This window comes from Larimichthys crocea, chromosome XXII (assembly GCF_000972845.2).
Source record: "Larimichthys crocea isolate SSNF chromosome XXII, L_crocea_2.0, whole genome shotgun sequence".
In the NCBI taxonomy this organism is placed as follows: Eukaryota; Metazoa; Chordata; class Actinopteri; family Sciaenidae; genus Larimichthys; species Larimichthys crocea.
The window spans coordinates 4,301,810-4,329,021 of NC_040032.1; the positions used below are offsets into that span (position 1 = coordinate 4,301,810).

General features: G+C 39.6%; 1 protein-coding gene across 1 annotated transcript in view; it reads left to right on the forward strand.

The window, feature by feature from the left end:
* The first annotated feature begins 11,929 nt into the window (after positions 1-11,929).
* pdlim4 (PDZ and LIM domain 4) overlaps positions 11,930-27,212 on the forward strand; it is a 46,157-nt gene continuing 30,874 nt past the window's right edge. The window contains exons 1-2 of the mRNA XM_010746804.3: positions 11,930-12,229; positions 21,825-21,976. Coding sequence (XP_010745106.1) covers positions 12,128-12,229; positions 21,825-21,976 — 254 coding nt within the window. The 5' untranslated portion in view covers positions 11,930-12,127. The remainder of the gene's footprint in view (positions 12,230-21,824; positions 21,977-27,212) is intronic.

Sequence of the window (27,212 nt, forward strand, 5' to 3'; positions counted from 1 at the left end):
CTGCAAAGTGTGTATGACATTTTTCACATTGTTTGGTGAACCCATTTGAGGGGTTAACTGTGCATACTGTGGCCTGGTTTAGTTCAGCTAATGCTTCTGGTCCAAAGAGAGGAGGGCAGGTAAACAAGCTTTCAAGAAATGAAATGAAACAAAAGCCAGACACGGGGTAATTTCCTGAGAGTGTGTGAGTGGGTGGCTATAGAGGTTTGTGTGAGTAGGTGGGGGTGCATGTGTGTGAGTGTGTACTGTTTGGTAGTCCCTTTTATGTTTCCTTCTCACAAGTGTTGTTTGACATTCCTGTACAGGGCTAGACCAACATATCAAGGATGAAGGGAGGGTGGCAACAGGAGAGACAGAGGATAGAAAAAGAATCATATTTATATTTTAACATTTTAGTTCCAAAACCTCATTTCTCTTTCATGTTATTTTTTTGATTATTTTCACAGGAGCCCAAAATTTCTTAACTGGGACTCAACTCCAGTTAAGTATTTTAATTGGTCTGCTCGTCCGTGTATGTTGCCTTCTTTTCTGTTTTATTTAGTGTGGATGTGTGTGCAGCTGTTGACCACTTGCTGTAATTCATCCCATGTTCCAGTCCTTCTCTTGGAGGAACACTGTGACCCTACGATATGGCCGCTGCCTCTGCTAAACGTACTAGTGTGGAACTGTATGGTAAAAATCAGTGATTTAGGAGTCCCTTGAGAAATGCTTGTACTTCAGACTGGTTTCCACTACAGGCCCAAAAAAGGTTAAGCTAGAGCTTGAGACCGTGGAACCGACAGACATGCACGCTCATAACTACCGGCAACAACTCAAGGACAGTGACCATCTCAGGAATACATTGTATCTAGGAATAAGTACATGAATGTATTGTGAGCATTCATGGGGAAAAGTACTATAACCATGCAATTACCATAATATTATTTTTTGCAGATCAAGGATAGAGATACAGTTTAAGCCATATATAACATTCCCAAATATTTTCATTTCCAATTGGTGAATAGCTTGTTTCAATTAAGAGATTCAAACTTTGACATTGAAGTTGTAGCAAACCTGTCCCTTTGAAAGTCTTGAAAGTTCCTCCCTTCTGCTTCAGTCTACCATATTGTTTGTCTCAAATTCAAGACCAGACCGCTCCAGCAAAACCCTTGATGCTGATGCGCTGGATTATGTGTGTATGTGTTTGCATTTGTGTTGTGGGTGGCCGTGTGTCTACAGGTGGTTGAGCTGTAGCAGTGTTGTGTTGAAACTGGATTCTCCTGGTAGTTAAATTGAGGTAAAGTGCTCTAAAGTACTAGTTTTAATGGGCCACTAAACTATAAACATCAAAATCAGTCATGAAATGTGAATTAAAGAAGAAGCTTGGCTCAAATTACTTTAAAAGATGCAGGATTTTTTGGAGGTCTCAGGTAGCTGAACACACATCACGCTCAAGATAAATGATATACCAGATAGAGGTCCTGCTCTCTGTGGTCACCTCTACTGTGTTTTAATACAGCCAAATTCATGATGTAGTTGTTTTATGGGCTGCTTAGACAAAGGAGAAGAAAAACAACCAGTGATTCTCCAAATTCATACAATAAAGTATAGGCCAGATCATTTAGAGAAACATAAATATTGATCCCCTCTCCTTGGCCACCAGAAATCATGGCTTTAGGTGGTCCTATGATCTGCCTCATCAGTGCCTTTGAACATTTTATATAGGAAGAGGGAAGAAATAATCCAACACAACTAAAAGAAATAAACAGAAATTAGAAATCATAAGCAAAGTTTGTCTGTTTCTGTTGCAAGATAAATGAATGAGGACACATTAACAAGCAGTCAGAGCTGAAACTGAGAAAAAAAAGGTTTAAGTATTTAAGCAGCTTAGTGTGGACATCCTCTTAGCTTTAACTGGTCCAGCTCAGCTGACTTCCTGGATTTGGAAAGGGGTGAAAAACTTAAAAGACTTGAAAATAAAATTCTCAAGAGTCTGCTGGGACTCCTACATCTCCAAGGACACATCATATACTCTGTATAGTTTGTACTCTCAGTATGTCTCCTTCTCCTTTTTTAATTGAATAAAGTTGACACACACACAGAGACACATTTAAATGCACATTAAACACAAGTTTTAAATAGGAGAGGATTTCAAATGCCAAAATGCTCCATTCTGAGGAATTTGCACGTTCATTTAGCTTTTGGCTACAATTTTGTGTCTGGTAAAATAAATTCTTTTATATGGCATTTTTATCCTCCAGCTTGAATCCATTTATGTCTCTCCAGCAGTGACTGCCTTGTATGGCTAAAATGAACTCAGATGGACTCGCCTATGAGGGACTTCCCCTTCAGTTTATGATGTGTGTAATCTTTTAGCTCTGCTTCACCACACCTGTTCCTTCCTCGTGTGAGGCTTCAAAGTCAATGATAGTGATTTTTGGTGCTCATCCTTTGAAGGAAAATACTACAGGGAACAGACATTTTTCTCAGTAAAAACAAACCCAACTCTTTTTGATTATTCTGAGGTAAACACTGCAGAACACTGTGTACTTATTTAGAAGTCGCTCTGTATGTTACAAGACTAATTCAGCTCGCAAATGAGAATCACCGGCATACAGTACAAAGCTAGAGTGAGTTTTGTAACCAACAAAGAAGTTTACAATTACTTACCACAATTATCAGACAGAGGGTTCACAGAGCATTTGGTCTGTTAAATCCCTAAGGCACATTTATTACTAAGGATTGTGAGCACACAGCTACTGTAAAATACTATATGCAGTGACACTACTATAGTATGCAGTGATGGAAAAAGTGTTTAAGTGAAACTTACAATACAATTGTAAGTAAAAGTCCTGCATTTATAAGTTTACTTAAGGTTTTATGTCACCAAAAATAAATGTCTAAGACATTTTATCTTATTTGCCCCCCAGTGGTATTTAGCCATGTGGTCTAGTTTGTGTTGGACTGCATTTGTGGTGCTCCCAGCTTTGAAAATGGTAATTTTATACCAAATTAACACAAAATATCCTATTGATTATCCAGATGATCTATTGTACTTGGGTGGAAGCAGGAATCTCAGAGACTGATATCCTGAAAACTGGACAAATAAAACATTAACTATCTGCTTGGCTCGTTTCCACATTTTGAATTGTCTTTTGGGTGTGAACAAGTCCTAGCAAGTCGTATCTAAAGTAAACTAAGTATGAAAGTACCAGCAGCACTGATTCATTCATATGTAAGATAAATCAATGTTGTTGTTCACACTATCGGACTGTTAAATGTTCAACAATGCAAAGGACAATGTTTCCCATTGAAATATTGTGATGTAGAATTGTACAATTGCACAAAATGAATAAATATTCAAGTCAAGTACAGGTCCCTCAAATTTTTTCATTTTCATTTTCACATTTTCATTTCAAGTAGAGTTGCATGGTTATCTTATTGCATGATTTGTTATACATACTCTACCAAAATTTGATTCTCAGTAAGTAAAGTGAAGAAATCAACATGTTATGTGCTTGGCTGTATTAACATATTAACTTTCTATCAAACTGCTTGAAACAAAACATACAATCTTATGTTGTGATCTTCTATCTTGTTTATTACACAGTTGGATCAAAGATTTATTCGCGTTTTTGCTGTAGATGGCTAAGTTATATTTACCATATATGTGTATGTATACTATATGTATCAGCATCAGAAGGCTTGCCATATATTGATACAGACAGACACACAGTCAGAGACGTAAGCCTGCCAGCTGGCATGAATGGTGGTGGCCTTCAACTCTGGTACATCAAGTGTAAACACAAACAAAGTAATGAATGTGCTGAACTCAGTTGTCAGCAGCTGGCATGTGGACATGTGGGAAACAATTGTGTGAATTTCCCAGGTCCAGCACATCAGGACAAAGAACCCACTGTTACAGTGTTGATTTGTAATATCGCAGTGTGGATCATTGATTTAATTATAACTGAATCTAGATCAGATGATTTCAAAGCCGAACTAGAGGTCTGAACCATCAGTTCCTTTCATTTAAGTTCTCTTCATCTGCACAAGCAGGGTTCAATTCCTGGTATTCATTTATTGGTTTCTGATTTTAATCTGTAAAGCAAACAAAGATCAGTGCTATCAAATTGTTTGTTCATGAGGAAGGCATCTTCCACATGGAACAACAATTGTTATCAATTATTTGTCTGGCACATAAAATCTCACATTTGTAAAATGTTATTCTTAGTGAGGCTAGTTTGTTACCAGAAAGCAAATCAGATGGGTTGGAAACATCTATAGAAACCTGGGGCTGATTGCAGAGGCACAGACTATTACTGTTCAGAACAAACTTAAGATACAGTAATTGCCTGTCCAACTTAAGCCACGAAATATGCCCATATAAGTTTTCAATGTCCTGTAGAATGACACCTGATCCGATCTGATGCCCCTATCGACAGGAAGATCAGGATTGGAAAGCCTATACCTTCCAAAACTGTTTCAGATCATTGTTATCATCAGCTTTATGATGTGACACCACTAAGGTTAAGTTTTGATTAGGTTTAGGCACAAAAACATCTTGGTTAGGTTTAGGAAATCAAAAATCATGGTTTGGGTTACAATGACTTTGTTAAGGTTAGGGGACCTTCATAATCATGGTTACAGCAATACCCATGTGGTTAGGGTTAGAAAACAAATGTGGTCATGGTTAAAAGAAACCAATATTGACTCACGGAAGGAAACAGGGGGAACAAACAGTGGTCTTCTGTGTTAGAGTTCAACCTTTTGTTGTCAAGCAATGAGGTTGTGCCCACAGTACATCTTATATTTAGGCCAGATGTAGGACAAATTCAAACCATTCAGGTAAATATGAAGTGAAGTTTAGTAGCTAAAACTTAGTGTGGACAGGACAGTTTTCCAATGTTTTAATCAATTCATGCTCACCTCAACTACCTCCATCATGTATTATTGTAAGAAGAGTTCATTGTGTATGTCTCAAACAAAAAAAAAACATTCTTAGGTCTAACATACTGTCATAAACCAGCGTCTAGCTGTTTGATTTTATCTGTCCACATAAATTCCACGTGCCTCTCCTGTTTCTGTGGGCCTATCCAATGATGACCCTTGTTTAAAACGTTGTTTACAAGAGTACAGAGTTGGCAGAGTGCTGATTTAGACTTTAGTTACAGTACAAGATTGGCCCTCTCTGGTGTAATGAGGGGGCTTGGTGTCAATTGGGGTTTTTGTTTGTGACACTGGAGCGAAGTTATCTACAGCGTGTTTAGGTTTCAGTGGGTGGTTTGGTGGAAATGGTTTGATGATACATCATGGTCAGCTTAATTACACACTGTGAGAGAAATTAGAAATAGAGGAGGGAGGATAAGCGTGAGAAAAGAAGGAAGAAGTCACAGCATCCCTACAAATATAATCAAATATAAGAAGTCCTGAAATAAAATAACAAGTGAACAGTTGATTGTGACATTAGGTTTATTATACAACATGATATTGACCTAACACTGCCTTTAAAAGTTCATACATGTAATGAGGTGAAATGTGGGGGATGTTTTTCAGTACAGCACTTGTCAAAAAGCTGCATGAGCTATACCTCCAGGTTATAGTCCAGACCTGTATTCCAGTTTATGCTCCATGTCCATCTGTACGGTTTTAAGTTTAGATTTCAGTGGAGAATTTGGTTAAAATGGTTTCATGATTCATCCTGGAGAGCTTAATTAGAAACTCTGTGTGAGAAGTTAAAGTAAAGAGGAGGGACAGACAGTGTGAGAAAATAAAGAAGAAGTCACAGATAAAAAACAAAAGTGCCACTTAAGATGCATTAAAAGTATAATGTGACCTGCAGACTGCACAACAGTCTGTAAGTACTGGGTTAGTCTTAAGGACTATGTATGAAAACCGAGAAGTGCCCAAAATACATTGTTTGTCCATGCCATCTGGAGCAACATACAGTGATTTCTGATCCGATGTTCCTATTGGCTCATATCATTTGTCAAAACTGTTACAGATCAGTGTTCTGTGTAATAGTTTGCAACCAAATGTTTAAGGTTTGGTTGGGTTTAGACACAAACATGACTTCAGATTTAGGGGAAAGATGGTGGTTTAGGTTAAAATTAGTACTAAGTGGCCTTCATTGTCACGGTTACATGATAACCACTTGGTTAAGTTAGGGGAACTACGTGGTTTGAAGAAACCAATATGACTGTCAGTAGTAAACAACAAACTAACAGCGGTCTTCTGTGTTTTGGTCTTTTTTTAAACCTTTCATTGTTGTTGTGTGACGTCACACTATGTTCTCTTTTGCTACAAGACTGTCTCATAAAAAGGGCTAGACCAGCACTCACACCTCAGTCATTTTTTCATTGTTAAAGCAACATGATGGAACATAGAGCCAACACAACAGAAAATATGTAGGTGTTCAAGTTAGGTTAACATCAAGTTAAGTTTTATTGTCACATATAATTTGTCTAATAGGCATGCTGCAACATGTCTTTCAGCACTTGTCAGCAAGCTGCCAAGACACTGTTACCTGGTCTAGGTCATAATCCAGCCCCTCATTCAAGAAATTCAAGTATCTTTCTCTCACTGTAAGTCACTCTGGTGTGTCACCTACACATCTGAAATGTTAAATATATACATAATGTTTGACACATTTCCAAACAGGAATGTGATCAAATGTGACATATAGCAAAAAATCCATAATGGTATGTTTAAGACACCCTGAGAACATGTGTCCACATACCATCAACTGTACTGTACCTCTTCATGCTTTCTGTATGACAAGCATGTGCCTGGAAAATGTTTCTTTAGCAGTGTTACAGGAAAAATCTGTTATTCAGAGTTAATGAGCAGAACCAGTTTGTGTTCTTCAGCCAAACACTGAGAGATCAGTATGTGATTGTTTTTTACAGTTTCAAGTGATGTCAAACTTTTTATGGCTCTCTACTGTGGTCACTGTGTCAGGTTAATACTCTGATCATTTTTCAGTCAGTTGTCAGATGCCGAATAAGAAAAGTTCATACTGACAGTTAAACTATGGGAATGTGTGAGAGGCTGACTTTTTTCAGGTTCCCTGTGGGATTCCTGTGGGATGGTTGTCAGTTTCACTATCCAGGAGCAAGCAGGATGGGAATTATAATAACAAGAGGTCAGGTTTTATATAGAAATATGCACTTCTAATACAAATGAATCCTATTTTCTTTGTTTTGAACTCGCTAGTTGTTCTGTTGTATTTTTGAATTCTCTCCTATCTGCTTGGGTGGCTGGTTGCTGGTTGGCTGGAGCCAAGCAGTAACCTCTGTGTCTGTGAAGTGAAGCCAATTCAAAATTGGCAAAAAACTACAGTCCTGTTTGAGCACCCAGGCTTCATTCAGCCCGCCTGAGCTCCACTGATAATCCATGTCTTTGCCCAATTTTACATTATTGTGTGATGTCACATAATAACATCTATGTTTTATACAGTTTACTGTTGGAGCCATCTGACCCATGCATGACCAGTGTGGACTGGTGATCAAAATCATTGCATTGCCTCAGGACTACCTTAAAGTACAACCATACTACAAGAATAAACCACCAGAGCATATCCTAGTTATATTTCAAAAAAGAATAATGAAATAAATTCTTATCCTAACTCAAGACAGTTGTCAGCCCCATGACTCAACAGTGAATGAACACATTATTCTTCTCAGATTGTATCTCATATCATTGAAGTGCACTTGAAGATCCATTCACATCTGTCTGTTATTCCAACAACAGTAATGCTTCAGCAACACATTAAATATTCATTGCTAGCATCTGGTCAGTGTGCATGTGTGTCTCTGTGTGTGGCCAGGAAACATGGTCATTCAATTACAAGTCTGATGATAGATAACTGTGAAAATGATGTTTTTTTATGCATTTAACAATTTTCTCACCAGCCTGGTGAACTAAAACTAAACTAAAAGGTATGAAAATGGCTGATTTGTATCCACATATGTATTCATGAACTGACTAGGGTTCATATGCAGGAGCTGCTCAGTCCCAACACTTTAAACTGGTTGCCATTTAGCAGTTTGATTGAAAGATTTGGGGATTAAAGTTCTGTTTTAAGAAAAAAAAAAAAAGCGGCCACATACTCTTCAGATAATGTTTCCTTCGGTATCAGTTGTTCTTCTCTATCAATTACTTCTAATCAAATCAACTTGCTGATGGTAACTGTAGCATCTGCAGCATTCTTATGAGATAGCTTTGGGCAAGTGGTGGTCTTATACAATGAAATCATCTGTTTTTCATTTCTGACAATATTGCAACCACATAAATCAAAGATGATTTCCCTACAACTATTTGCTTCCCCATGGGGTGCTGCAGGCACAGTGCTTTAAGTGGCACCATTGTTTCCAGCCTGTGTCATTACAAACAACTAACCATTTTCAACGCAGGGGATGTAAGGCTACCAAATGTTGTGTGAGCTGCTGGGAAAAAAAGGGTAAAGAGGTTAGTTTTTTTTGTTAATGCAGCAAAGATGTTACCAAACGGGAGCTGCCTGCAGCTGACATCTGGGCCTCACTCAGAATTGTAGGAGTGATTCTGAGATTTTGGTTTGTGGATCTATACTGACAAACTTAATTTATCTTTAACACTGACATATTACTGTATTAGCTTGTTGTGACACATCACCCGTCAGACATGAAGTAACTTATTAGTAGTCATTTATTTTGAGTCATGCTTCTTACCACCTCATGAACCTCAGCCCAATATTTGCTCTCATGTCAGCTCTGTTTTGGTCTCCACCAACTCCTGGCTCATTATCTACTTGCTGTCCCACTTTCTTTACCAACCAGGCACTTGGTGATGTGCAGGTAGTTCACAGTGGGATTATAAGAACTTTTTCACTAAAAACAGCTGCCTGTTGCAGCTGGAAACCGTGTTGATCCAAGCAGTACTGTTTGTGTCAATGGAGTCTGGTGGCTTTGAGTGGAGTGCAATGCATTATATTTCTACCACCTTTGTTGCTGCCAGTGACAGCTCTTTCACTCCATACTGGACCATTTTCAAATTAATCATTTATGGGCCAATCAAAACACTCATAGTATTCCATTAAAAATAAATTTCTCCCAATAAATGTCTTGCTCAGTTCCTGATATTACATTTATTGGAGATTACTCTCTCATAATCTGACTATTACTAATGATATCTCTATTTATGACCAGTGAAAGAGCAGGAGGAGCCAACATTTGTGCAATAGTTTAGATGACATCATTCTCCCAGACAGCGGAGATAATCCAGACAGAGGCAGACAGCTCATAATTACACTGCTTGTCTTACCTGCTTCCCCACAGGTTCTTCTTGGCTATGTAACATGGAGGCAAAATGACAGTAAATAGATTTGCAGGGATTTAAAAGGACCTCATAGCTGAGGGTATGTCAAACCATGACTGTGAGGGAAGAAAAGAACAGAGAGATTGGAGCTTTCTGTAGTTTGACTCATATTGGGAACAGGCTTTGAAGAAGACACATATCCGAAATGTCAGCCTGTTCATCTGCTCAATAAATCTCCAGTGCAGACTGCAGCCCTCTCATCCTTCCTTGGTCTTTGGTTAGTCATCCTTTGATGTACCCTGGGTTAGAAGGAAAGGGTCAGTCTGTAAATACTGTTTGCTAACACCTGCTGAGACATGATTATTGGCTATGTTTACTCATCCATACATATTATGTTTTCTGTTTTGTTTGTTTGTTTTTAACTCAGAAATGTGACTTAAAGTTTGATGCACAGAAGAGAAACATTATGTTGCAAGGAAAGTTCTTATTTTCCTCTAGGATTTAAATGATCAAAAGTTAATAATTTCAGCATGTGACTCTGGGTTAATTGTCTGAATCCAAAGTTCATAGAGGGAGTTTGCGATACTGAATTGGCTTCTTGTTTGTTTTCTTTAGTCAAAGCAATCACACATCTTTCATCACTACCACAGCTTACCTTCTCGGCATTGCGTCACAGCAGCTCATTGTGCAAAGTTTATACAAGAACTGGAAAACACTCATAATGCACTAATGATGACACCTGATGTTGAGATCCAAATGATTTGACATCAGTGCCATTGTTTTTACACAGTAACTGGGATAGGTTAGATTCTGACTAAAATTTAGTCAGACCTTCAGACAGAGCTCCACATGCCTGCAGTTGTCTCAAAGACACATTCCCAGGAATGTCTATGAGATCATTCCCTCTGCAGTAGAAAACTCATACTCCAGCTCAGTGACTCACTCTGTAATTGGCTGGGGAAATGAAAGAACCAAGAAGTGGGGCAGAGAGGATACTAGGATATCCACTGACAAATGGGAGAGATCTTTTCTGCCAGTGAGGCGTCCAAATTACATCTTCACTGTTGAGGATGATACTCAGGATTTAAGGCTTTTTGCTTAAGACCCTGACCAGTGAGTTATTGACCAGATTATCCTACAAGCCTCAAAGGCCAGCATTTCTGTGAGCCTCCTTCTGTGTTTTCATTTATTTTTAGTCACGCTAGCAGTGTGGCTCTGTGAATGGCAGTGTCAGTCTGTCAGTCTGTTGGGAGTTTTTTTTCTTTTTTCTTTTGGTGAAATGCCTTGACAACTGTTGGATGGACTACCGTGAAATGTGGTATTCATGTCCTCCACAGGGTGTACTTGATGACAGCAGACTTTTCTTTCAGCATCATCAGATCAAAATCATAATTTCACAAATGTTTTGATGCCAATTAACTGTACTAATGTTAGCATGACAAGACTCTAAGATAGTAAACACGATGAACCTACTAAACATCAGCATGTTAACAGTAGCCCTGAGAGCATGTTAGCATCCTGATGTTATATTATTATTCGCAGGCAAGCACAGCCTCACAGACTAGCATTGGTTGTATATTCTCAGTCTAGTCTTGTTTTTTTCTTTCTTTAAAGGTGCACATGGGAGAAGTTTGTCTTAATGATTTGGTTTTTGGTTTAGGAATAAAGAAAGGCAGAAAGCCTTCCTGCCAAGAAGCCCTGAAGGCAAACGTCTCCCATGTGTGTTACAGGTACAATTTTTCATCCAAATGTAAGAGTAGTTTATAAATTTTAACCTATAACTTTCTCTGGACACACGGCTTGTTCAAGAGAGAACTGAAATGTTGACTAGTATGCATATGTATATGCCATTTTGACCTTAATGATTTAGTACAGAAACTAACAAACAACTGAAATTAAATGTTCTTCATAAGCCCCTCTATTAAAAATATCTAACCTCACAGCAGAAATAAATATGTGTACGGCCTGGCACAAAAAACAGGTTGCAGGTTGCTGTAGCTAATTTTGACATTCATGACAACTGTACAGAGGATGATTTTTTAAATTTGTAAATAACTCACCTGTTCAAATTATATTAAGCCTTGAAGTTATGCATAATTAACAGCATGGCCGCTTTGACTGACAGGTGGGTACCGTTACAGGTGGCTTGTTCAAGCACTCAGGTGTCATTCAACCAGTCTCAGATCCTCCGACAATCCAAACACAATTCATTTCAAATTCTAATTATTCTAATTCTTTTTATGTTGCAGCTGCAGATGGGGTGTCTTTATTAACTGTATTGATTAATGATGTATTGATTGATTCCATTATGTATGAATCTGAATCTGCAAAGTAATTGGTAACCAAAGCGTTAAAATAAATGTAGTGGAGTAAAAGTATAAAAGTAAAAGTACACTAAAGGACCTGCAGTACTTGAGTGAATGTGCTTCAGTACATTTGTCTGATTAAACATACTTTTCATATTATTCAATGCTGGACTTTCACTTGTGTTGTGTGTTTTTTTTTTTTTACAGTGTAGTATCAGTAAGCTCACAGTTGACATGTCAGAGCCCTGCAGGTCTGCCCCCCGGAGCAGCTCCGTCCCCTCCCACTCCGTCCGCACAGAGCGGCTGAAGGCGGGCAGGACAGCCCGTCATCTGACGTCACAGGCGGCTTCGTTATTTAAACTTGAATCAAGAGGGGAGGAAAATTTCCTCAGACGGGACAGCGTTGCCTAGCAGCTAGGCAAAGGACTCTCGCTACTTCACGCCGCCTGTGTCTGTGTGTGTCTGTGTGTGTGTGTGTGTGTTTTTCACTCGTATATCGAGGAACCGCGGACTCTCTCTCATCTGTCTGCTTCCCTCTCGCAGTCTATATGCCAAACATGCCCCAGACCGTGACACTAAAGGGACCCTCTCCTTGGGGGTTTCGACTGGTGGGAGGACGGGATTTCAGCACACCGTTAACCATCTCCAGGGTAGGTAGTGTCTGTCTGTCTGCCTGTCTGCCTGTCTGTCTGTCTGTCGCTTCGACGTGTATCCATTCATTGAACCGCGCGCAAAGTGGAACCTGACAAGTTGTTTTTCTATCTAAGACACCGTGATAATCCCAACCATGTCCAACCATGCTCACTGACCGTAATTGGTAGCCGCAAAGGATGTAGGGAAAAGTGGCAATACCAATTAATTAATCAATTTGAGATTAAAGTCGCCAAGGTCTATTACCCGTAACAGCAGTAATTATACGGTAGGTGCACGAGAAGGGGCTTTACTCTAAAAGCTGACAGACGGTGCCGTCTAATTCCTGGCAGCTAAAGTTGCCAGTACAAGTGAGTGAGTCACTGCAGTTGGCCTACCATCAATTATCCTGTGAGCTTTCGATAAAAGAGAGCAAAAAAAACCTAATTTGTTTCATAATTTTGATTCATGAATACCTAAATATCTCCTCAAAGATTCTCCTTCATTTTGAAACCAATAAATTGCACGCATTCATAATCTATAATCATTTTATTATTAAAAAGTTATTTTTTTTACCAAATTTTGACTACATGTCAGTATGTGACGTTAATCTTTTAAAGCTATGTATGGTGATATTTAATTGTTGTTAATATTACGGTGGCAGTAGTAGTGGTGAAAGTAGTGGTCCAAAGCTGCGTGAACTTTCCTGACCCTCGGAATATGGGTCAGGAGTCAGTGTGCTGGCAGTGCATCTGGCAGTAGCCAGTAGTTCATCCTGGCCAGGGTAAACACAGCCTGGTCCTGCTGCAGGGCTTTCAGAAGGAGGGGAAGGGAAGGGAAGGGAGGAAGGAGGGGGTTGACATTTGTTTTTCATCAGAGCTCATTGGTGCTGCTGAGGGATTCCAGGTGTTGTGCTCAGCTGTATCACCAGCCCCAAACCGACCCTTTAACTACAGGGCCCTAGCACTTCAAACTAGAGGTGTAATTTTTAGATTTACGGCGGGCGATTAACGAATTTGAGAGAAGCAGACAAACCCCCCGAAGGTCACCTGAAGTGCTCTCTGCTTTTAAACCTACCAGTATACCCTGCCTCCCCACAAAAAAAGAGATGTGACGCAACGGTGAGGCTTACTTTGATTCACAGTGTGAATGTTGACATTTGTGCCGTCCGTAGGTTTGTGGTTTAAACATTGAAGACTCCCACTAGCTTACTTGGCAACTTTGCTTCACCAAATCACAGTGAAAGGCAACTGAATATAGCAAGTTTAGATATCCAGAAATAAACATGGCATCAGTAAACTCAACACTCCTCATGCTTAAATGTCTTCTTTTGGTGGAGGCAGAAATATTATTCCAGCTTTCTGCGGACAGATTGAGTTTGTCTCTACGTGCACGCACTTTCCACCATGACCAAAGACCAGAATTCATTTGGAAAAAGGAAAATCCTGCACGACAGCCTATTGCAGCACTCATATGTTTTTAAGTTTAAAGTCTAAATGTTGCCTAGTACAGCTTCAGTTCATCTCAGGTTTTGTGATTCACACCTTCCTTATTTCTTTTAATTTGTACAGCAGGTTCCAATATCAGAGATTTAACAATTTCTGAATTTGCCAATTCAAGCAGTGCATACTTGTATCACTGCCAATCTAAAAACCATGGCATGCATGGGGAAATCTTTTGCATGCTGAACATTGTGTAACTCAGTGATGATGGCATTGGTGAAATTGACTGCAGGTTGCAATTTAGAGACAGTTACAGCGCAGATGGCAATATAAAACCAGCGCTCACACTGATTCACTGCTTTGCAAGAGTAAATAGGGGAGTTTTGGCTAATTCCTAAATCTTGGCTTGAAAATTAGAGAAGGAAGCAGCTGGTGAGATGCAAGCATATTTATCAAAATATGTAATGTCAGAGGCATAAATACACACAGTTTCTTGGCAGCAAGACCCATTACACTGCCTCTTGAAGACTTTCTACCAGCCATTACAAAGCAGCTCAATGTCGAATTGACGTCACATGCTTTTCTGACAACGCAGAATGTGTTTTATTGGCCCCGAACTCGATAATTGTTTTGTCCTGGTGTCTAATATGCTGGTTTACGTGAGCAAATAACTCAAAATAAAAATTCGAGGAGAGGTAATAAAAACTGTGGGGAACTCGAAACTGTGGGGAAAGGAATCCTCTCGCTTCACCTCATGAGAGCTGGTTTCATGTTGAGTTTGAGACATGATGTGATTCATTGCTGCTGATAAACTGGAGTATCTCCTAAACTGGCCATTCATCACATGCTTGCTGCATTCTTGAAGTACAGTGCATGCCCAAGACAGCAATTACAATGTGTTGAGTGGTGACGCCGAAAGAGATGCATGGAGGGAGAGAACGGGAGAGAAAGAGAGGATAGTTTATGTCTTAAAGTATCCGAAATGTCTCTTTGGGGGTGGGGGGGCATTTCAGGATCATGTAAACACTCATACAAGCCAGAACTTTCTGACTGCTGTAACAGTGTCTGCTGGCTCTGTAGAACTGGGTTTAAAAGAAGACCTTAATGCCAGACCTCAGAGTTGTTTTGAATACAGTATTCCATGCAATCCTTCAAATTATACCTCTGTTTTGCATGATTGACAGATCCTCTGCTCTTTCAAGTCTTTCTGCACATATAAAAGTGGGTGCCATGAAACACCTGCTTTTGGACACAATCATGATGCGTCTGCTTAACTCTGGCAACCCCTGATAGTGTGTCTGTGCGTGCAGTGATAGTTTGTTTGTAGGTCGATTGCTTTGTTTGCATGAAACAGAAAACTAATAAAACCACAAGCAGCCGAAGCATTTCGAGAGGATCTGTTTAATATGGCAGGTGTGGCTTAAGCCCTTTTTGTAAATCGATGTCAAACCGACGTGCAGGCGGAACGTGACGCAGGACGCTTGTCAGTCGTCCCGACAAGCAAACAGTCTTTTTCTTGAATAGGAATTCACAACTAAGTGTTGGGTAAATAATGACCTGAGAAGCGCAGGGAATCACTGTCCAGCTTCCCTTCTGACACCTCTTTACTGTGCATCCTGCTGTGTGCCCTGTCTTGTCGATGCATGATGGGAAATGGTTTAGACAGCGTTTAGACGTTTTGTTTTGCACAGTCCACATTCTTTAAATTGAGAAAAGCAAGAACTTGTTGGACCACATTTGACATCTCTAATGCAGTTTTAGTTTTTAGTAACACTAAATTTTTGCACAAATCAGAAACTCTTCGACATAAAATGTTTAGTTCAGTATAGTTGCAGCTAAAAAGCATTGGCTCTATGAAAAGAAAAGAATAAGAAAACAAAAAATACAGATCATGATTACCCAAAGCCCAATTTATGTCTTCAAGTTGCTTGTTATTCAGTTTATCACATTAGACAAAGAAAAGAAAAAAATCCCCTCTATTAGCTATCTGGAACTAGGCAAAATGACTCTGAAGGATTCATCAATTATCTAAATAGTTGAGGTTTGATTAATTGTTTCAACTCTTGATTTCTTCATGCATGAATTCAAGTAACTACATACCCCAAAAACCGCCACATAATCGACTCAGCAGGACTTACTCGAAGGCTTATTCTACATAAACATCCACGTTGTAACTGTTTATTGCTCCATCTGTAGCTCATTGTACATACAGTAAGAAAGTTACATTATCTTACTGTTTTCTTTACGGCCCCTTTTGTGTCCATCTGGATGGGATCAAAGTCTAACCTTAGACTATATATAACAGTATAAGATGACTGTAACTTGTCAGTTTCTATCTGTGAGGTCAAATGGTGTTTAAAGCATGCATTTAAAGAATAAGGTCATATTTTTCTATTTTAACAATGCTGACATTTCCATATGTACATTTAAGGGGGAATTTGTCATTGTAATCATCATCCTGTCCATACAGGCTGCAAAGAGATCCTGATCCGGTGCGTATGGACAGGTAGAACGATTATGGAAACCAAAAACTCTTTAAAAAAGTTGAGATAACCCTAACAAACATATCAAGTACATATCGTTTCATGTGTGTTACGCTGATCTTGCAAGGGCATTAGAATCACATGCATCAATTAAGAGCAAATAGAACTTAGATTGCGTTTGCAGTTATATATCCAATGAACTGAGTGTCCTTTGTACCCTTTAATCTCTCAGTGTACGTCTGTCTGCCACATACCAGAGTCTGAACATGTGACCTAAAGCCACTGTTTCTGTGGTGCTGCTGGTTATAATAGTCAGCTTTAGGCTGCTCTCTGGCTGCTCTTTTTCTCCAGGCTAGAATTAACGATGCTCTGAGCTGCATCTCCACAACAAACTGAGCGAAAGATAACAGATGGCGCTCTCGAAGAATTTCCTGTTGTCACAGAAGCTGTGGGGTTTCTGAAACACAAGGGCAGGGGAACAATGCACGTCCTTGGGTTGTTGCTGAACTTTTCCTGCTCGCCTGGTTTATCTGATGCCTGAAACTGACACTGTAGGATTGACAAGCAGATTTCTGACACCAAAAAGCCAAGAATAAAGACAAATTTACAGATGATCTTATATGAAGGAAAACAGTTCTTATGCTTTGCTGTATATTTATTACATCTCATAATGCACCCTGCATCTTCAAGAGAGTTTTCAGTCATGTGTTTTCCCCTGTAAGCTCTCATGATGTCTTGTATTTCCACAAACACTTTTTTTTTCAGTGTATGTGCTGCCAAGTATCTAAAATGTGATTCTTGTGATGCTCTTATGATCATAAGCACAACATATTGAGGCATGACACGTGGGGAACTCATCAGGGAAAGCTGAACCAGTCCTAATCTGATTACAAATCAGATTTAAAGGTATGACTAATATTGATGAGTAATATAATTACTTATTCTAGACGTACACAAATGCATTACAGACTGCAATTCATTTTTTGTGACTCTCCCACTGCCTTGTGTTCTCATTAAACCTCACATATTTAATCATGAACTGCAGTATTGCTTATTGCTCTTGGCAGGTTGAGTCTCTTTGTTTCAGTGTGATAATCACACAACAGTCAGAATCTCACACCCCACGCTATATAACGGCTTTCCGTCACGAAGGTCATAACCATGGTTCCTATCGCAGGTCCAACAAGCAAACAAAGGCGTCGGACACGCTGCCAAGAATTATCCTCTCTGTTGGTCAGACTCAGAGCTCCCACCCAGCAGACAGGAGAAAGCGTCTTTGTGGAAGAGCATAATGAAAATGGCAGATTCTTCTTGCATTAAACTAATAAATAGACAACAAGGAAGAATTAAGAGAAGATAGACTTTAATGATCAGACACCGGGGAAATTAATTTGTCACAGCAGCTTGTATACACAAGGTGGATAAAAAATTACTCATAAATATAAACTATATATAAAAAAAAAGTCATGCTGAAGAAAGTCATTAAGTCATGCTGTGTCTGACAGCTGTCGGAATGAACGACCTGTGGTAGCACTCCTTCTTACATGGTGGGAGTAGCAGTCTGTTGGTTAGTCATCACTGTAGTTTAAATTGGCTAAATTTGAATGTGAGGCATGTGCTAACTACGTTTTTATAATGTAGTCACTGAAATGTTCTTAAAGCCAAAGTATTTTTCAGATTTAAATCATATTTGGCCATTTTAACCCAGACATCTACTGTTGTAGAGCTTGGGTTTTGACCTGCTAACTTGCTCTCTCTATGGCTTACTCACCGAGGCCAAGCAGGAAGAACATTTAAACTCCCTTGACTTAAATTAATCCTGACTTATTCTGCAATTGCAAGAATTTTTACAAGTCTAATAGGCACTGTACTAAATCAACGTGGCCTACAAGAAATGTCTATAGACCAGAAACTGTTCTCCAAGAGGGAGTATTAGATAATCACCCTGGATCAAAATGTTCTTTACATACCACCGTTAAAGATTAAAGGTCAATTTCTCAGCAAGGAAGTAAGGCACTTTTAATATTATGGATTAGATCTGAGATAAAACAGAAGGGCTCAACGTGCAGAGAAAAACAATGATGACAAGACATAAAACTTTCCCCTGAGGCTGACGTCAAACCCATACTGTACACATACGTAGACTTACGCAAACATTCGCACACATTTATTCTTTCCCTCGCCACGCTCTGCTTCACTCTGAAACGCACATAAAATCACAAATGCCAACGGTGAAACCACACGCTCATCAGACCCGATGAGGCCATGATGGCTCTGTGTGACATGAGGCTGTCATTTGCTTAACCGCTCTATCTGTTAGCAATTAACTATGTCACTGTTTGCAGAGCAGCCTCTTACGGAAATTATGTGACTGTTTAGATTTCTCAACAAGCAGTAAAGTTGCTTTCTGCACCATCACCATCAAAATCCACCATAGTCCTTGTAGGAAAGTCCATATAGTTATCATCTGTCATATATAGTATATCAAAAGTTATAACTCTGGTTACATTGTAGTAAATTAACTCATATATTAACTTCATACAATTTAAGCTTGTTTTGTCAGAGTAACCCAACAAATCCTTTTTAGGCTGTTTTTAACAAATTCCACAAATGTCTGCCGCTGCTCACAGTAGGTTTACTGGTTGAAAATGGGAATGAATTCATGCCGCATGATCTAAAGTGACTATTTTTATAAAAGTGGTATGATTTTGTTGAATTTATTGTCCTTTTCTCCCCTTCCACAGTGGTCTAGAAACCACTTTTCGTCGTTCTCAACAAGTTTGGTTCCATCAACGGCCAAGATAACTCTTTATTAGGTGCATTCACAAACCCTGTTTGTTTTCAGACGACTGTCATCTCTTATTTTTTGGGGGAGATTTAGATAATTTCATTCTTATTTTGGCCAAGCCAGTGGACCTTAACCGCTCAAAGTGGTTTCATGTGAGTAAGAAGACAAAAATAAAACGTAAAATGTTGGGATGCTTTTCAAAGCCACTTGCACAGGCCTTTTTAGGAGTAAAAACTTAATTAGGTAATTACATTCATCTCTTCAAAGCTTTAACTGATTACGTCACACTAGATCTGCAGTATATAGCAGATTATGATTATGTCTGAAGCACATAACTCGACACCATCCTTACATTTCCTTACAGACGTAAATGTTGGTCCTTCCAGTAATGACCTTAGTCACGGTGGCACTTTGCATACCACTGTGGTTTTGTGCGCACGACTCATGCGATACTCATGGCCTGGCCCTGGGGTGATATAACTCACTATGTGTGCAAGAACTTCTGTCCATAATGACACATACTCACAAACCCAAGACACACACACAAACATTTCAAATGTGTCATGCTATAAGTGACGTGGGTAAACTATAACCTGCTACTTGTCTGTCTGCACTGACAAATAATCTGTTATGTTGCCCACACAGAACAGAACTTTATTCTTGCTTTTGCTTCTCAGACTTTAACTTGCTCAGTTGTGTTGTTTGTCAGTTTAGGTGCGCTTGTTTTCTTCAAGATTCACACTCACACATTTACACACATTTCCCACAATGCTGCTGACCTCTCAGCTTCCCGGAACTGAGTCAGGAACACTGGGGCGGTCAGAGGCTGTAAATTAGGAATTCCACATCTGAACCACACGACTCAGCTATTAGTGCTTCATGGAGCGTGAACTTGTGTGCCTTTGCTCTTAGAGTGCTCCTCCCAGTTAGCGAGGCTGCTTCTCTTGCACAAACAGATCCTCTCTCTCTCTGCCTCGGTTCTGTTCATTGTGCCGGACTTTTAGACGATCATATTTTAAATTACAGAGAACAGAACAGATCACTGGTGGTTTCATTTTTCCAAACATAATACATCTTAATGTGCAGATGTCAAGGTATGAGGCATTACAAGATGTTGAGGCTGAAAGAAAGGTATCCACTTAAACATTTTGGATGGCAGGACAGAGATTAATCACCAACACTTGACGTAGAAGGGGTTTATTAGCAGAGAATCATCCTAAATCTTCTGCTCCCGGTGTATTTATAGATATACAGGTACTTATTACCCTTAGCTCTCAGACATGTTACAAAATGCTGGAATCTGAACACCTGCCTGGTTCAGGCAAAAAGAAAAAAAATCAGATCATTTTCTGTTTATGTTTTATTTGGTGATATATCTTGCCAATAAATTAAACATGGAGTCAATAAAAGATAATATGTCAAGATAAGAAAACTGTAATGTTTTAAGCCTCTTTAAATGTGATGATCTGCTGTCTTTCTTAGTTTTATATGTCTGAAAATTCATTTAATAGGCTAAATAATTAAGTGTTAAAATAATGTCGCAAACTTAGTGGTCCTCCCTCCTTTGTACGTATAGCTATAGTTGCTACCTCTGCTTCATGCTTCTGTTTGGACATAAGAAATAGCTGCTGCTAGATATGTAAACCTTACTCAAGACTAGGAATGTCAAGTCACTATTGTGCTTTTTCAAATCTGCAACAGAGGTAGAGTAAAGTCTTATTTAAATAATATAAAAATGTCACAAATTATTGCTTAGAGCTCCTGAAAAAAACATTGTGACTGTAGCATCCAGCTGCCAAAAGTCTCCTCACATTTAATGGCTGGAAAAATACAGTCAAGCTAATACTCATACGTGTCATAGCTTGACAGCACATGGAGCTCGCAAAGAAGACCGGAGACATGATGACAATTGTTCGCATTTCATTACATTTTTGTTTCATTGCTAGTAAAGGGTATTTTCCTCTGCAGCTTGCTGCCATATGACAGTGTCTGTTTTACTGTGGATGTCTTGGTTTGATGATGAAGGATTTGATTGCTAGTTTTCGTCTTATTTACGACTGCAAAACCATACAACCAGTCAGAGCAAGCCTGGAAATAGCTGGGACGTTGTATGTGTGCATGTGTAATAATGGAAAATTGTTATCATGTGTTACTTAGTGTTTCTGTGAAGGTGAAACGTACCCACTGGGACACCCTCTTTCCTCCCCTCTTCACCCCTCTGCCTCCCTGTGGGGCTCAAATGTCCAATGTTTCTGGAATGAAGGATCGCAGAAAGGAACCTGCTCACTGTCCAGCAGCTCAACGCTAATCTTCCAAATAAAAGCAATGTGGACATGTGATTTACAAGTGAAAAATGGCCAAAGTGACAAATCAGAAAAAGCTACAAGGACAGACTTATTGAGCAGATGTTTGCAAATGAATCTGACGCTGCACAGAGACTGTTGCTCAGGTTTAAAGTTCATATGCAAACTCTGGTCAAAGTAGCTTTTGACTTGAAGTCATTCGCAGAGGGTTTAGTCTGATGCAACTGCTGAGTGATCATAAAATTGCATGTTTTTTTTTTACTGAAATTCAAAAGCCCAGGCATATAAAAATGTTCCAGTCTTTTCCAAATATTTTAACTCCTCCAAAACTCTGAGCGGCCTCTCACTTCCCAGTGTCGTTGTTACTGGCTTTTGTAAATGTAAACCCAAAGTGCTGCCCAAGGCAATATTGCATAAATCAAAAGAGAACTGCTTTTGTTGAATTTGGCCTGCGTGTTGTCACTCCCACACTAATACTCTTTTTTTTCTCTTTTTGTCTGTTGGCTCACTGACATCACCTGTAACAACTCTTTTCTTTCTTTCTTTTTTTTTTTTCTTGTTGTGCTGTGTGTGCGTGCATGTGTGAATGTTATCTTCAGGTAACACCAGGCAGCAAGGCGGCCCAGGGTGACCTCTGTCCTGGCGATACCATCCTGGCTATCAACGGCGACAGCACAGAGCTCATGACACACATGGAGGCTCAGAACAGGATCAAAACCTGCACTCAGCAGCTCACACTCAACATCAGCAGGTATGGAAACACAAGACGAGAAAAACAACCGGTCATATGATCAAACCCTTACAACAACCTCAAGTAGCATGGATGAGGTCTGCCTTTTACACCCGAGACATCGGCCAGTGTTTTTTAAATTATGATTAAGTTCTTTCCGTAACGTCAACCAAATAGTTGTAGTTGCCTTAATGGGGGTGGCTCCAGAATAAGCTGCATGAAAACTGATAAATGGCCTCAGGTGATGTCACTCGAGTCAGTGTTGGTTAAAGACTACAGGTTTCAGAATGAAGGAAACCTGCTCGAAGGTTACCAGACCTCTGCAGCCTGCTCCTTATCTCTGCTTGAGGCTACTACTACAGCTACTGGCATACCAATCCCTGACTGAACTGTCAGGAGTTGTATTGTGGGTAATGTAGGCACCGGGTTTTTAATAAGGAAGAAGAATGCATAGACACAGGGAAACGTCCTGCATATGTTTGTACTCAAAATCCTATACGCCATGCATATGAGATGTCGCTACGTTGCAGGATTTATTTAGTTTATTACATCATTAGAATATAGTGTATATTTACTGTAATCACTTACAGACTTATGATTTATGAGCACCTGTTTATTAGAGGCATACGCCCTGTATACTCAGCTTATTTTCCATTCGGGATGACTGATGGGAATTCTAAGAATAATTGGATATCAGGAAATGTTCAACATTAGTTACTTGCTAATCAGTCGTCACTGCCCTGACCCTCAGCAGAGGCTGCTTATGGTTTTTGCTTTCATTTACTGCCTCTTGTCCAGGAACACATATTGTTTCTATTTCTGGCGGGTCTGTTCAGCTTGGTACGATCGAGTCATAGGGACGGATGACAGGTTTACGACAGTTTAAATAATCCACTCTCTGCTCCTATAGAGCGCCGTCAAAGTCAATGAGCCTTGTACATACAGTGAGTCAGACGGTGACCTTATGAAATGGACTTTGCTGGTCGATATTGTGCATTTTACCAGTTCATGGGGTGGAAAATAATCTGCCATTTGTCTAGCATCATTTCTAGAGCCGGTATGTGATGGATGGATGACTTGGCCTTTGGTGGAGGACAGGAGCAACACATTTCTATCAACATAGCAGAGCGGAAATCATCTGTCTAAACAGTTAATGACAGAGAGGGAGAGAAAGAGAGGGATAACCAAGGAAAAAAATTAAATGTCAGTTGCTTCCCACATTTCTATTAGATGGTTACTTTGGGTTGCCAGAGTTCTGGAAAGTGTAGAGCGAATCTGGCAACCTCTGAATCCTGTCCTCTCAGATGAAGAACACTGTGTGGTTTCATCCTCAGTTACAAGTGACAACTGCCAACTGGTGCTTCAGCTCTCTCCTTTTAGGGCAGCAGACAACACAGTCTCTCTCCTGTAATGGATGGTGCATGAAGTTGACTTGCGGATGCAGATGACCCGTCTGATAAGCAACATTTCTCACATGCAGGGCCTTCGAAATTCAGTCAGAGAAGAACTTTTTTTCTCTCTCTCTCTTCTTCTGCTCTGTATTTGTGTTTTATAGTATGCACTCTAGCATGCAACAGCCCTCCCTTCCCCCCCAGCCTGTCGTAGAAACCAACCATCCATATATCAAGCTGAGCGGCTGAGCGTTAAGTGGTTTGTCCACATAGGGATAGTAAATTTATTTAAGGATACATAAAGTAGTATTCATCGCAAAGACTGTGGGGAGCTCCTCTACAGCTCAAGGAACACACAAAAAAGGGCACTCCCACACTTAACCACTTGCACCCCAGCTCTAATGTACCCGAATTCATCTTAAATTTCTAGCCAACGTTGTCAAACACATTAGAGAATGTAAGAAGTAATTTAGTGTGACAAAGAGCAGGAGTGATGGATATGCAAGCGTATAATTGATTCCATTAGCAGACATTTTGCTTCACATGAATTCTGACTGTCATATTCTAATCTCAGATTTTATGCTTACACCCAAGTGGAAAAATGTAAGAATTGTTGTGTATAATTTTTCCACACATTTGCTTTTTTGGCAATCCATAGATAGCTTGACTGTAATTTCAGTGGGTTTGAGCAATGTTTGTCAACAAGTCTCTGTAATGGGTGGGAACCGAGAGGTTAAAATGACTTTGTGTTTGTGTAAAGTGCCTCATTCATGATGTTTTTGTCCCCCAAAACAAATTTATAATGCTCAAATTCATTGCCTTTAGGTTAACTGTAAATACTTTTCCATGATGTCACCATAGATATATGATGCTTTTAGGGTCATTAGGGTTTTTGAATCATCTTATTTAGTTAAAAATGATTCCACTAAATTATGACCGCAAGTAAACAACCAGTGCTCCTCATCAATCTTTCTTAATTTCTCATTTAAACTGACAAGATAGCGGCACAACAGAGGCAGAGCAGGGCTAGCCGCTGGTATGTGACCTTTCTGCAATATATTGGTTGAATAATTACAGTCTGAACTGCCCTGCTGCTGGACAGGAGGAGGGTATGGCATGTCTGAGAGATAGGCATGCGCCTTTGGCTCCAGAGCACAGAGCTGAAATGATCTACTGGTGAAGGGGAGGGAAGATAGAGAGCAACAGGGGTTCAAGCCGAAGAAAAGATACTTTTCAAAAATGGATTGAAAAAGACAAGATGGCAAAAAGGGGTGGCTGAAATATGAGAAATAGAAAACAGATAATAATGGTAGACAGTGAAATACAAAGAGAGTGAAGCCAAGTAGAGAAGTAGTGAATCAGAAAGACCAAGTGAGAAATCCACATGGGGCTTTTCTCTGCTTCAAATGCTGTTTTACAGCCAACGTCTTCTGCTGGGTGCATTGCTGGAAATTCAATTACGCAGACAACACAGTGAAGCTCAGAGTTTCTCTAAAGAACGTACGCACGAGTTCTGAAATAATCCAAGAATATTCCTGCAGAATGTTGTGGAAAAAGGAGATGAGCGCACGTGACCTTTTTTCACACACTCTCCCAAGTTAAATATAAATCAAGGCTGGTTATGGATAATATGCTTGTTTTCCAAAGCGGTTCTTTTTTAATGTATAACCGGGTGATGAAAGCATTACATGCGGTGTCCCAAAAAAACCTCACGTTAGGTAGCTTTTTCCCAGGAAAAGTGCTGCGCAGGAAGTCGTGCTAATAAACAGCAACGGTCACTATGACTGAGCAGACAAACAAAGTAAAGCCACCCACGTGAGTGGGATAAAAGAGGTCAGACTTTTGGCTGCTACTAATGAATTTATGAAAATAGTAAAATACAACGCAAAGCAACTGTGTTCTCTCAGAAATTCAATGGGCTGTGAAGTCCACATGGTAGTCTGTAGTCTGGTCAGTGAATACGGTCCAAGCCATGTGTTATTAATTATCCAGACAATGGGGATGTCATGTTCGTGTAAAAGACGAGTATTTACCGATGTGAAAGATGGGATTTAGGGTTTGTTAGAAATGCTCCTCAGTTGTGGGCTGCAGGAATAACAAGATTATTTAAGTGCAACCATTGATTCTGGAGTCCAAAACGAAATGGGAGTGACTCAAAGAACCCATGCTGACTCACTAGAAAATAATATTTTAGAGGACAACAGTTCTTCTTAGCCCTCATTAAAAGACTACACCATAAAATACTCCAAACAGTCACAGAGTCACAGAGGGAGAAACAGGAGACCTGTAATTTTGTGTTGCTGGCGATGGACAAATATATGAGTCTACACGTCTGCTGTGAACCAAAATTACAGTACACTGGATGCATCTGAGCATGTGGTCTTGTGTAACACAAGAATGTTTCTTTGTAATGTCTCCTCATTTATTACTTTCATAGCCACCATTTTTCATAATTCCCATTATGGAGCATGTTTAAGAGAGCTCTGCGTCAGGGGGTTTCTCATAAGGTGGCCCTGGAAGCTCATGAAAGCTGAAAAAGAAATAAAGAGGCTTTATGAAAATTGGGCTGACAGCTATTTGTGTAGGGTTTTTTTCTGTCACTAAAAGATGTTTTCAACCTTTAAACATTGATTTTTATTGTGATTAACTGCTTTGTCTTGTCTACTTTTACTACACACAGTTATTTCTTACATTTTCCAAATATATCTTTGAGTAACTCCAGGAAACTGCCTACAATCAGCTCAGAGTTTTACGCCATACACTTCATCATCAAAACCAGCCAAGGATAGAACAGTACATTATCTTTTTAATATGATATTCTTTCTATACAGATATTTCTCTTTTGGGATTTTGCAAAGATGCTACAACATAAGCTGTCCTAGTGACGTGGATCTAGGGTTGGCAATGTCATTCGTCAGTTTGATCAGTTTAATCGAGACTGAAATAACACCAAATTTTGTACAGACATAATGTAAATGATTTCCAGACTATAAATCCTCTTGGTGGATTGGTGCCAGTGTCAGGTCAAAATTCAAATGCGTCAGTACTTTTGACCAAATAACTGCGAAACTTCAGCTGTATGCTTTGTGACATTAACGAATGGTAGCATGCTAAGAGACATGGCGAACACTTTAAACACCATACCTGTGTCAATGTGAGTGTGTTAGCATGCTGACATTAGCATTAACTAAAACCACCACGTAAATCCAGCCTCACAGAGCTTTCTTATATAGAACTCCATTAACCATGTCTGGGTAACGTAAAACAACGAAGACAAACCAACACGAAGTATCTGAGTAATGTGCTGGGCCACATAAAGCACTTCAGTTTAAAACTAATTTGTCATTGGTGTTCAGTGATGTGGACCATAGCAAATGATCCATGCACCACACTATTCAGTGTGCCAAAAAAAAAAAGTATTCTTCGTTATGTTTCTACTGTCAGATTTTACATTCATTTTTCACCCATTGATAGAAGGAAATGAATGCAGAAATGTAAGTTTGCTTTGATTTATTTATTTTTTTTTGGTTTCATGCCAGTTAAGTGGGGAGAAAGATGAGAGAATAAAGGAAAGGGCTTTATAGGTGAAAAAAGAAAGGAACGAAAAAGAAAATTAAGAAGAAAAGAAGGCTAGACAAGGACAAGTAAACAGAAAAAAAAAAGTGTTCTTAGGTCACCACTTTACCACAGCTTTCCATTTTCCCTACCGATGCAGGCCTGTCAGCGCTTCACTGTGAGGTGAAACACCCTTCCTAGTTTCTGTTAGTTCCTGGCATCGGCGATCAGATGGAGCTGTGTGGGAAAGGAAAATGGCTGCCACTCACGCCACGCATACACACACACTGTCCAAGTTCATGCAGTGTCAG